The sequence below is a fragment of the Asterias rubens genome, chromosome 20 (genome assembly GCF_902459465.1).
Source record: "Asterias rubens chromosome 20, eAstRub1.3, whole genome shotgun sequence".
Taxonomy (NCBI): Eukaryota; Metazoa; Echinodermata; class Asteroidea; order Forcipulatida; family Asteriidae; genus Asterias; species Asterias rubens.
In genome coordinates this window covers 4221501-4234092 of record NC_047081.1, presented here as the reverse complement: position 1 = coordinate 4234092, position 12592 = coordinate 4221501, and the positions used below count along the sequence as shown (strand labels likewise).

General features: G+C 39.7%; 1 protein-coding gene across 3 annotated transcripts in view; it reads left to right on the top strand.

Moving 5' to 3' along the window:
- LOC117303676 (kielin/chordin-like protein) overlaps nt 1–12592 on the top strand; it is a 64666-nt gene that overhangs the window by 20865 nt on the left and 31209 nt on the right. For all 3 annotated transcript variants that reach the window (XR_004520527.1, XM_033787933.1, XM_033787935.1), the window contains 9 exons: nt 1259–1477; nt 2226–2447; nt 3166–3375; nt 3715–3936; nt 4847–5056; nt 7193–7396; nt 9036–9251; nt 10295–10477; nt 12318–12488. Coding sequence is in view for 2 of the 3 variants with exons in the window: in XM_033787933.1 (XP_033643824.1) it covers nt 1259–1477; nt 2226–2447; nt 3166–3375; nt 3715–3936; nt 4847–5056; nt 7193–7396; nt 9036–9251; nt 10295–10477; nt 12318–12488 (1857 nt within the window). In the remaining variant the exon portion in view is untranslated. The remainder of the gene's footprint in view (nt 1–1258; nt 1478–2225; nt 2448–3165; nt 3376–3714; nt 3937–4846; nt 5057–7192; nt 7397–9035; nt 9252–10294; nt 10478–12317; nt 12489–12592) is intronic.

Below are 12592 nucleotides of genomic sequence, written 5' to 3'. Positions count from 1 at the left end.
AGCATTTTGGCCGGGATTGTAGCTGTTAGGTTTGAGAGGCGAGTCTCTGGTACAATGTATAAGGGAAAGTTGAAGGAGTAGTCGAGGTCCAGAGTGAAAGTTGGGCAGATGTTATAAAGGATTTTGGTGGTGGGGGAACACAGAAATAACCTAAGATTGTTAACATCATTGCCTAGAATAAGTTGGATGATGTAATGGTCAACAGGGGAGCAATAGTCAGTGTACTGGCAGTCATAGCCCAGGAATTTGTGTTAAAACGATGTACTTTTTGTAGGACAAAAAACACAATGTCAACAGATTTACACTAAACTTACACAGTTCGAAGATAATGATAGTAGAAAGCTTCCCTGAAAATATTACGAGCTGAGGTGCTGTAGTTTTTCGGGAAATGTGTAAAACCATGTCATGAAAATAATTTTTGTCTCATGAGACGAAAATTGTTTTAAGCATTTACAAATACGTTTTTTCATGACATTGTTTCACTCCTTTCTCAAAAACTACAGCACCTCAGTAAGTAATATTTGAAGGGAAGCTTTCCACTATCATTATCTTCAAACCCTGTAAGTTTAATGTAAATCTATGGACATTTTGAAAAAGTACCCAAATCCTTTAAAGGCAGTGAACACTATTTGTAAATACTCAAAATATATATTAGCATGAAACCTTACATGGTAATGAGTAATGGGGAGAGGTTGATAGTGTAAAACATTGTGAGAAGTGGCTCCCTCTGAAGTAACGCAGTTGTCCAGAAAGAAGTAATTTTTCACGAATTTGATTTCAAGACCTCAGAATTAGAATTTGATGTCTCAAAATCAAGCATCTGAAAGCACACAACTTCGTGTGTCAAGGGTGTTTTTTTGGTCATTATTATCTCGCAAATTTCGGCGACCAATTGAGCTCAAATTTTCACAGGTTTGTTATTTTACGCACATGTTGAGATACACCAAGTGAGAAGACTGGTCTTTGACAATTACCAATTGTGTCCAGTGTCTTTATCATGAAATGGGATGACAGAGGATATGGGCCACCTGTTGAGGTTTAAGCAACTATTGGGGAATTCTAGAGATAATAGTGGGAAATCTTCCTTACACCAACATGGATTAATTTCAATTCAGTTCACACAAACTGTGAATCAAATCAGTCTTGGAATCAAGGCCAATAAGTGAATTGTAAACTTTCACCTATAGAGGGCCTTTGTGATCTTACATGATCGTCCAACTAAAAAAGCTTTACATTTTAACTGTTTGTTTCTTTCTAGAATCCATAGAGCCTCCAATGGTCAGCCCATGTACAGACTTGAGTGGAACTGTACGAGAAACTGGGGAAAGCTGGAAAGAAAGCAGATGCGTGACATGCTTTTGTTCCAGTGAGGGTAGGGCATGTGCCTCACCAATGTGTATGGGACCACCAGCGGGGCAACAGTGTAGAATAAGGCCGGGAACTGAAGATGACTGCTGCCATCAATATGATTGCGAAGGTAAAATGGTCATGTTATTGTTTATTCGTACATCGAAAAAAAAAAAAAAAACCGAAAGAAGACAAAATTCTTTTTATATGATGTCAACCTTGTCTTTTTTGACAGCTGCCCATCACGATTTACAGGTACGGGAAAAATTATGAAATTTAGATACTTGAATGACGGAAAAAACAAGAAGTTGTTTCTTGGGTAGCAAAAAAATACTGAACATGAACCAAATAAAAAAAAAAAAAACATGTCCTGAAAGAGTGTTTCCTCAGCTTCAAAAAGATACATTACTTGTCGACATGTACCATTCTAACGTACAACAGTCAACAATGTAGCATTTTTATCAGACAATTTTCTCTGGTCTAAACAGTAACAATTCCCATAAAAACAGTTCAATCCTGTTTGCTGTGGACGCACAGCATTTTTCACCTATTCCTCTGTAAAATTAGACTGCTAAAAACATGATTTCCTAGCCAAAACATTGATCAAAATCATCATGAAACTTGGCGAAACGTGTGTGTGACTGGATTGTGGGATACGTTTCTGGTCTATGAAGAACAAAAAGGCGAGTATCCGGCGAAAACCGTGTGTCGGCATTGGTAGCGTGTTTTTTCCTGAAACGGATTTTGACGTAAAATTAACCCCAAATTATTTAAAATTTTCCCAGTCATTCCCTTGTGGTTTATTATTTCATTCTCTGTGTTAAAAATTCATATGTTAGACAGATATTTTTTGTCAAAATTTGTTTTTCTTGTGATAGCTTTAAACCTTGAAGAGGGCTTGCCTTGTGTTGACAACTTAGGAACCACACGCATGGATAGGGCTACTTGGAAGGTGGATAAATGTGAGATTTGCAGGTGTCTCAAGGGTGAGGTATTTTGCGTATCACCAAATTGTACTGCTCCTCTAGAAGGTCGAGATTGCACCATCAAGCCAGGAACTCAAGACGATTGCTGCCCATCGTATGACTGTCATGATGAAGGTGAGCAGCTTTTGTCTGTCTTCAAATCAACATCAAACCTACTGTGGATTTCAGTTTAGTTCACACACAAACTTCCATAGTCTTGAAATCAAGGCTAATAAATAAATTGTAAACTTTCACAAATAGGGGGCCTTGTGTGTTCCTACATTATCATCCAACTAAAAAGCCTAAAGGCACTGGGCATGTTTGGTACTTGTCAAAGACCATTATTCTCACTTGGTGTATCCCAAGTTGGGATTCCAACATATGCTTGAAATATCAAACCTGCTCATCGAATGTGCAAGAGTATAATGAAAGAAAAAGCACCCTTGTTGCATTACTTTGTGTGCTTTCAGATGCATTATTTAAGGCTTCATCAGCTGAAGTCTTTTATTATTTGTGTGAGAAAGTACCTCTTTCTCAAAAACTGTTGTTTCAGAGGGAGCCGTTTCTCACAATGTTTTTTAACTATCAGCAGCTCTCCATTGCTCATTATGAAATAAACTTTTATGCTAACAAATATTATAGTAATAACCAATAGTGTCTAGTGCCTTCAACATGTTATAACAACGATAAACAACTTCACATGTAAATGCTATGAGAATTATTTGGGTGGAAGTATTAGTAAGTAATAAAAATCACAATGAAAACAGATGTGGGTTTCTGGGGTTGACCGAAGCCCCAAATAAAGAACATTTTATTTGTCCTTATCTGTTCATTTCTTTTCTTCCATCCATAGAGCCACCAATGGTCAGCTCATGTACAGACCGGAATGGGACTGTACGAGAAACTGGGGAAAGTTGGAAAGAAGGCAGATGCGTGGACTGCTTTTGTTCCAGTGAGGGTAGGGCATGTGCCTCACCAATGTGTATGGGACCACCAGCGGGGCAACAGTGTAGAATAAGGCCGGGAACTGAAGATGACTGCTGCCATCAATATGATTGCGAAGGTAAACGCCTTATGTTACATGGTGATTTGTTTTTCAGCTACGTACAATATACTGTAACAGTAATGAGGATTTTACCTAGTTCCCTTCAATGTAATTGTCGAACCATAGTAATAGACCTTCATCACGCTATCACCATCTTGGTCATGTTCCCTATTTTCGATAACGGTAATGAATGCCAACATTCATTGCGCAAACATGGCATCAGACTATTATTTCCCCCAGCCTCAGTTTGGTTACAATGAGTTGGAATGGAGTAAAATCAAGATGGCCACACGGTGATTAAGGTCTATTGTGAGTGATATTTATGAAAAATTGATTTACTGTTCATTGTTAAATTAGGTTCTCTTGGTATAGCCGAGGAGGCTTCATGTACTGACAAAGATGGACATGTGCGTGATCATGGAGAACGTTGGAAAGAAGGCAGATGTAAGGACTGTCTCTGTGACGATGGTTCCTCTGTATGTTCAACCCCAAAATGTCGAGGGCCACCGGCAGGGAAAGAGTGTAAAGTTAGTCCAGGAACTGAGGAAAACTGCTGTCCAGAATACAATTGTGTGGATGGTACGATGATTATCTTTCTTTGTGGCTTTCTACTGGCATGTAATTACTGTTTAGCTGATTAGCCAATGTCCTCATTTTGGGTTTCCATCTGCCATTGCAAACTAAAAAACCAATAGGAATAGCAAAACTGTCTGAGGTATTTATGAATGCCAGTTTCTAAGTTAAATTACATGCCTGTCTTTTTTGAATCCATGGAAATAGCTGGTGCCGGAAGACCTCCATGTCAAAAGAGGTGTTTAATATTTAGTCTATATGGTTTGTTCACATGGTAGACTTTGTGTGGGAAGGTAATGTCACATTACTGGCAGGGATTTTTTTGTAAATTCAACAAAATTCAACAATTTTTTTTTTTTTTTAAACTTGTCTGGCAGTTAAAAACTGAATTGCACTTGTAAACAATATTTACAGATGAATGTTTGCTTGTAAATGGGGGTTGTTGGAAAGAAAGTAAATGCAAAGATTATGTTTGGGATGATAGTTCCAATGCAAAAAACAAAGAATAAATAAGGAAAGTTGTATTTGTCCTTAAAGGGAAGGTACACGTTTGGTAATTATTTAAAACAAATAATAACTTAAAAACTCACTCGGTAACAAGCATTGGAGAGCTGTTGATAGAATAAAACATTGTCTGAAGTAGCGTAGATTTTGAGAAAGAGGTTATTTCTCACTAAAATATTAAAAGACTTCTAGCCAGAAGTCTTTTATTCCTATCCGAAAGCACACAAATTTGTCCAACAAGGCTGTTTTTTCTTTCATCATTTTCTCGTAACTTCGATGAACAATTGAGCCAAAATTGTCACAGTCTTGTTATTTTATGCTTATGTTTGGATACACCAAGTGAGAAGACTGGTCTTTGACAATTACCAAACGTGTTCAGTTTAACTGTTTGTTTCTTTTCTTCAATCCATAGAACTAGTAATGGTCACAACATGTACAGACTGGAATGGAATTGTACGAGAAAATGGGGAAGAATGGAAACAAGGTAAATGCGTGGACTGCTTTTGTTCCAGTGGGCGTAAGGCATGTGTCTCACAAATGTGTGCGGGACCACCAGCGGGGCAACAGTGTAGAATAAGGCCAGGAACTGAAGATGACTGCTGCCATCCATATGATTGCGAAGGTAAATTATAATATCTTAAAGTATGAATCCTTTTCCTCATATTCATTAGGCCTGGGCGAATTATTCGCATATCCGGTTAATGGCGAATAGGTTTTCCTACCCGTAACCGTGAATGCCTTTTTTTTCTTAACCAGATATCCGCATAGTGCGCGAATAGCTATTTATAAACCGGATAGTTCTGTAATTACAACCAAGTAACCGGTTAATCTTTAATATCCGAATATCCGCGGACGTCGGGCGACAACTGATAAGAATATTTTGTCTGAATCCTTATGAAACTTCTATTAAGACAGCATAAAACAGCATAAAAAGTATTTAACTATGCTCACCTCCGTGAAGAGTTAAAACAATGATATTTCTGACGTAATTTGTTCAAAGATTACGAAAGTTTTCCTTCACGTAGAGTCAATCATGATAAAAGAAACAGCAAATCGCCATCTTTAAATTAGATCCGGTTATTTTTATGAATGAACCGAGTGACACTGTCTAAAACTAATATCACTCCGCCCATAAGATCTCGTTCACAAACAAACAGCGCCCTCTAGCGGCAAAAATAAATTATTACTATTTTTTTTAAATAGCGCCCTCTAGCGGCGAAAAAACTATTTGAATATCCGGTTAATTTCGGATAGTTGGCCAGCGGTATTCGAATACCAAAATTTCACTATTCGCCCAGCACTAATTTTCATGCCACATGAGAAGCTGTGTTTTGCAACTACAAAATGCTGTAAAAGTCAATGGGACTTAAACTTTGCTTAAACAAAGTAATTGATAGATTGTTGGACTACCCATAAACTACCTGATTACAAAACACTTTTATCTTGGGGTTTTAAACGTAATAGCAGGTCACCCAATTAAGCAAGGGACCCTTGCTCTTGTGTAGTAACGTCAGTCCATTAAACAATTTGCATCGTATTTAACATCTTTATTTGAGAAAGCCTTGCAAACGTGATGCACTGTACTTGTTGCGACTAGTGCTTATTACCTGCAGCAAACAATGTTCTATAACTGTAGCAACCACTTTACCCAAGACAGTAATTAAAGGGATCGAACAAGACAATAATTTGAGGGAACATAATAATATTTGGAGTGTATAAAATAATTTGTTGAGGATTTAAATAGTGTTTTTAGGGAACAGATATAGAAAAACCATGTCCCTTTCAGGCTCTCTATTTATGGGTTGCACTTTTTTCACTTGGCATTGCCTTTAAAAAAAAAAAGGTACTTTCTTGTGATCGTTGTTTGACTTAAAGCATTCAGTATTCGTAGCCCTTGCGTTTTTTCCACACTATAAAAATGGACACAACTTTTTCCCCTCCCAACCTTGGAATACATCTTGTTTGGTTCTAGTTGGATAAAAACCAAGGTGTCTGAAACTTTGATAAAGGTGTACAGCTGTACCTGGCAAGCACTCAAATAGCTGAATTGTAACTGAGATTCGTTGTGTCACTTTTCATTCCATTTTAATTCATTGATTAGTTGTATTGTAAATGATAACATAGGATGTGTGCTTTGATTTTACAAATGAGTTGAATAAATAGGAAGCCTCTCAATGTCAGAATTTACCAAGTTATTAATTAAGTACGATTTGAATTTTTGCCTGGTGAAAATGCGGTACGGAAAGGTTTGCGGTAACACCATGTAATAGCTATCTCTAAATGAGTTGGGGGGGGGGGGGGGGTTCCGAAAAGAACCGTTGGTTTCAACTCGTCGTTTCTATCAGTATGCTCTGATCGTCTCTTGTAGAAAGTTATTAATTTTGCTCTATGTGGTCAGTGTAAAGCCCTTTTCACACTACTCTTGTCCCTGGGGAATAACGGCCACCCCTTTCACACAATGGATTGATTTACCCCTGATCTACCCCTGCAAATGGGCATACCCGGTGAATACCCATCCAGCCCTGGAGTAGGGGTAAGCTGTAAAACCCAGGGGTATCTAAAATGTGCAACTTGAACCTGTGGAATAGGGACCTAGGAGGGGATCTTGTGAAACTAAGCTGGGGTAACCTTCGCGTAAAAAAACCCTCTTTGGGCCTCCCATGGGATGTAATCCACAGGGATATGTAGAGTGTGAACTGGGCTTAAATGGATACACCATGGATTCGTCTCTTTACATCCAAACTTATTTTCTTTAAAGTTTCCAGCCCCTGCGTTCTCCCAGATGGAACCATACACACCCATGGCGACAGGTGGAGTGTGGGTAAATGCATGAGTTGTCTGTGTAACAACGGCTTGTCGGAGTGTAACTCCCCGATGTGTTTGGGTCCACCCATGAGCGATCAGTACTGCTCTGTGAGGCCAGGTACAGAGGAAAACTGCTGTCCAGAATACGATTGTGAAGGTATGCATTATTTAGTATATTATATCGGGAATTAACAAGGGAGGGGATGTACAGAGGAAGGCTGCACGATGGGGCCCTCTTGACAAGAGTGTTGATAATAATAATAATAATAATAATACTACTAAACAGTTTTTAAAGCGCATATTACCGTGAGGTCCTTATGCGCCTCGAAGGGGAAAGTCAACTGCTGTGCAAAAGAGACATATATGTTTTCAGCTGGGTTTTGAATTGTTCTGATGTTTCAGCCTGTTTAAAGGCAGTGGACACTATTGGTAATTGTCAAAGACTAGCCTTCAAAGTTGGTGTATCTTAACATACGCATATAATAACAAAAACCTGTGAAAGTTTGAGCTCAATCAGTCAACGAACTTGCGAGATAATAATGAAAGAAAAAAACACCCTTGTCACACGAAGTTGTGTTTGATTAGATGGTTGATTTTGAGACCTCAAGTTCTAAATCTGAGGTCTCAAAATCAAATTTGTGGGAAAATTACTTCTTTCTTGAAAACTATGGCACTTGAGAGGGAGCCGTTTCTTACAATGTTTTATACCATCAACCTCTTCAAATTACTCATTATCAAGAAAGGTTTTATGCTAATAATTATTTTGAGTAATTACCAATAGTGTCCACTGCCTTTAAGGCTTTTTCATAACTGAACTGCTGCATATTGGAAAGAGCGGGAACCATACAGCTTGTTTTTGATATCTGGGGGTTTCTGAAGCGATTTATGTTATGATTGCAGATTTCTAGCTGTTTAACACTCCTAAACTTAACATTGAAGGACCATTTTAGACAAAGTCATATTACGGGGTCGTCTTGCTGACGGAAATATTGGGCCCTCTATCTGACAACCATAAGGGTCTCCTAGCCATCGGACTATTGCCCCAAGCAGATGGGATATTAAAGGGCCCTCTAGCTGACAATCTTTTATCGGCCCTCTAGCTGACAACCATTATGGGTCTCCTAGCCATCAGACTATTGCCCCAAGGCTGATGGGATATTATAGGGCCCTCTAGCTGAAAATCTTTATCGGCCCTCTAGCTGACAACCATTATGGGTCTCCTAGCCATCAGACTATTGCCCCAAGCAGATGGGATATTAAAGGGCCCTCTAGCTGACAGAGCATTATTGGGCCCTCTAGCTGACAACCATTATGGGTCTCCTAGCCATCAGACTATTGCCCCAAGGCTGATGGGATATTAAAGGGCCCTCTAGCTGACAGAGTATTATTGAGCCCTCTAGCTGACAACCATTATGGGTCTCCTAGCCATCAGACTATTGCCCCAAGGCTGATGGGATGTTATGGGGTCCTCTAGCTGACAGAATATTATTGGGCCCTCTAGCTGACAACCATTATGGGTCTCCTAGCCATCAGACTATTGCCCCAAGGCTGATGGGATGTTATGGGGTCCTCTAGCTGACAGAATATTTCGGGGCCCTTTAGCCGGCAGACTATCTTTGGGGTCCTCTGACCAACAGACTACTGCCCCATCGGAAGGAATATTATTGTTGTTGGCTTGAACTGGATGTGCAGAGCCAAAACCAACCAACACATCAATACAAGTCAGTTTAGGGATTTCATACTTTCCTGGCATGACTGGAAGGAAATGATTTGTAGTGGCAAACATTTCTTTGCAGGTTGTGTTGATACGATGGGGAACCATTACGCAGTCAATGAGACGTGGGGCGACCCCTGCAACCAATGCAAGTGCAAAGGTGATCAAGATGCTTACTGCGAGACAGAGGTGTGCATCGGTTTGAATCGGGCTGTATCTCCTCCATGCCACTGGGTTATCCAGCCAGATGAGTGCTGTCCTAGGGATACAGGGCCTGGTGGAACCGTCTGTGATGAACGTGAGTATTCTAACAATTATTTCAACTCACTCATACAATTTTTTTTTTTTTTTTTACTATATTGTATTTGTATTCTGTTGTTTATCTCTACAGTGCATAGGGACATGTTTAATCAGTTGTTATGCAATATTATACACATTGACAGGCAAAAAAAAAGGGGGGAATTTGTTTTTTTTTCGTGTTAAAAATAATTTTAAAAACAATTATGTTTGCATTAGTGTTACAAGTGGGTTAGTAAACAAGATATTGCAGGCGACCCAAAGTTTGACCCCCAAAAGAGTAAAGTATACAATTTCCGATGTTCACCTTCGTCCGTGACAAAAAAACAAATGGACCAGATTTGTCCCTATTTCTGGGATACCAATGTTGGCAGGTATGTTTCAGTGACCAGAAGAGGGACCTATTTCATGAGGTCTGTGAATTAAGGCCCTCCCGTCTTGGGAGAATTTCATTTAAAAAAACAAGATCTACTGGCAATGTTCCCTGGTCTCACTTGTTCATTTACTAGGATGGGGCTTTTTCTAGCACTATGCCTGAACTTCAGAATTACTTACCTGGAAGCCTTAGAAAAACTCACAAAATCACTTTTTCAACAGAAACTAAAAACAAGTTGTTTCATATCTTTTCCTCATATTTCCTACCCATACCCCAAACCATCATCCTCGTGGGGGTGTTGTGGCGAGTGGATAAGAGCACCGATCTCAAGCTCTGGTGTGTTTGACCAGCAGAATGTGGGTTTGAGTCTTGGTCGTGGGTTTGTGTTCCTGAGCAAGACACCTAACTATAATTGCTCCTCTCCACCCAGGGGTAAATAGGTACCTGTGAGGGCTGAAATGGTTCTTGTGATTGGTTTAACTGAGTAGCGCATATTGGTTGCCAAGGCTGTATACTCCCCAGGGAGCTGAGATGGTAAAGGTAATGAATTTAATGGCCAAGTGACTAGGGGTACTGATGTTGGAGTGCCATTCAGGTGTAAAAAGCGCGATATAAGAAACTATTATTATTATTATTAAACCTCATTCAATGATTTCCTTCCTTTACAGCTATTTCTGCCTGTGATCCTGGTAGTAGTATCGCCCCTGAGTGCCCTACACACCTCTGCCTAGAGGCAACATGTTCCAACCATCCCGATGCACAGTGCATGATCAGTAGATGTGGACATTGTCACACTGTCTTCTATCTAGAGGGATACAAAGTTGAATGTGGAAACGAACCCATCACAATAAGTATGGCTTACCTTTCATATACAATTTACTGATGTGGAATCATTAATTTTTGGTTTTTACCCATATACACCGATGTGTGTAGCACTGTATACTCGGTACTTTCCCGAGTCCTGTGAAAAAAATCACAGGCATTTTACTCAGGTGGGATTCGAACCCACGACCTTTGCAATTCTAGAGCAGTGTCATACCAACTAGACCACCGAGATTGCCCGGTAGCTAGAGGCAGTTCGAATCCTATGTTTTAGCAGCGGGTACTGCAAACGACTTAATAGATGTTAAATTTGCATCGGGGATAAAGAATATTAATTTTTGGTTTTTACCCATATACACCGATGTGTGTAGCACTGTATACTCAGTACTTTCCCGAGTCCTGTGAAAAAAATCACAGGCATTTTACTCGGGTGGGATTCGAACCCACGACCTTTGCAATTCTAGAGCAGTGTCATACCAACTAGACCACTGAGATTGCCCGGTAGCCAGAGGCAGTTCGAATCCTATGTTTTAGCAGCGGGTACTGCAAACGATTTAATAGATGTTAAATTTGCATCGGGGATAAAGAATATTAATTTTTGGTTTTTACCAAATCATTTCATAGACAACAATTTTTTAGAAGGCTGTTATGAATAAAAAAATTATCCAAACATCACTTAATTAACAAAGCATTAACCTCCAAAGCCAAAGCTGTCAAAGTTCACCGTAGTTTTAACTTTAATCCTTAAACTGAATAATATAAGAAATTTTCGATAAACACTCATGAATAACTGTACCAAAAAAATCTGGTGTGGTAAGTAAGTCTATGTTGATATGGCTGGAAGTAAAAACCACTCCGAAGATCACATTGGTTATCCAAACCAAAAGTGTGGTTGGGATTCTTCTCAATCTCATGACCTTTGTGTTTTTGAAAAATGCTCAAACACGGCAAATTTTGATAGTTTTAGTAACCATTCTTCATTCCTTGAAGACGTTTGAAGTAATGTTTGGGGCTATTTTGTTGCCTTAATAAGCTCAACGAAGCCAATGGGTGGGTTCGTATAGCTTCCCTGGGTCGACCCCGGTCGACCCCGGTCTGCCCCGATACATTCGAATAGCTTCAACGGGGCTCACCCGGGTCAGCCCCCAGTGCCCTCTTGTGGAGTGGGTCACTCTGGGGTGACCAGAGGTGCATGCCGTCACCAGTAGAGGGCGAGTGTGATTGTTCGATTAGCTCTTGTCAGGGGCTCACCAGAGAGAGTGAGCACCGCGTGTCGACCCAGGGAAGCTAAACGAAAGCACCCATTGTGTTCCTTTAAAGCCATTTGACACTTTCGGTTAACAGTTTTGTCCAAAGGCCCACACTTCGTGTATCACAACTTATATAAATCAACAAACCTGTGAAAATTTAGGCTCAATCGGTCATCGGAGTCGGGAGAAAATAACGGGAAAACCCACCCTTGTTTCTGCACGTTTCGCCGTGTCATGACATGTGTTTAAAATAAATCTGTAGTTCTCAATATTGAGAATTGATAATTGTTTTAATGTTTTCTCAAAAAGTAAAGCATTTGATGGAATAATATTTCAAGAGAAGTCTTTCACTGTTACCTTCTGTAAACCCTGTAAGTTATTTGTAAATCTGTGTCCAATGGCTTTAACACTATTGTATGTAGCAAGTCATGGCTGGGCAAAAGCTTTCTTAGAAGCATCCTTAGTAAGAACAGAAATTTCTTATCAGAGCCACCACAGTTCATTGACAGTTAACACTTCATGAAAGTGGTGTAAGCGCGAACCTGTCTGGGTTTTTACTATGCAAAGTTTCAAATCGTACTTATTGTGATGTATTTTTGTGCGTGTTACAATCTTTCAGGGCCTGTCTGCCCGAAGCCGGTCTCAATGACGTGCATAGTGTCCCCATGCCCATCACAGGAATGTACCTACCACCCAGAAGCAGTCTGTTACACCGACTACTGTGAGCCGTGCCAGGCTGTATTCTACGACAAGAATGACAGACCGCTGATTTGCGGGGATCCTTCAAATAGTGAGGATTGACAATCTTTTTATATTTGTTGTTATTAAATAAATATCTTTAAAGCGATGGGGGCGATTTCACAACGAATTAGGAGGACAAATAAAAAATGTATG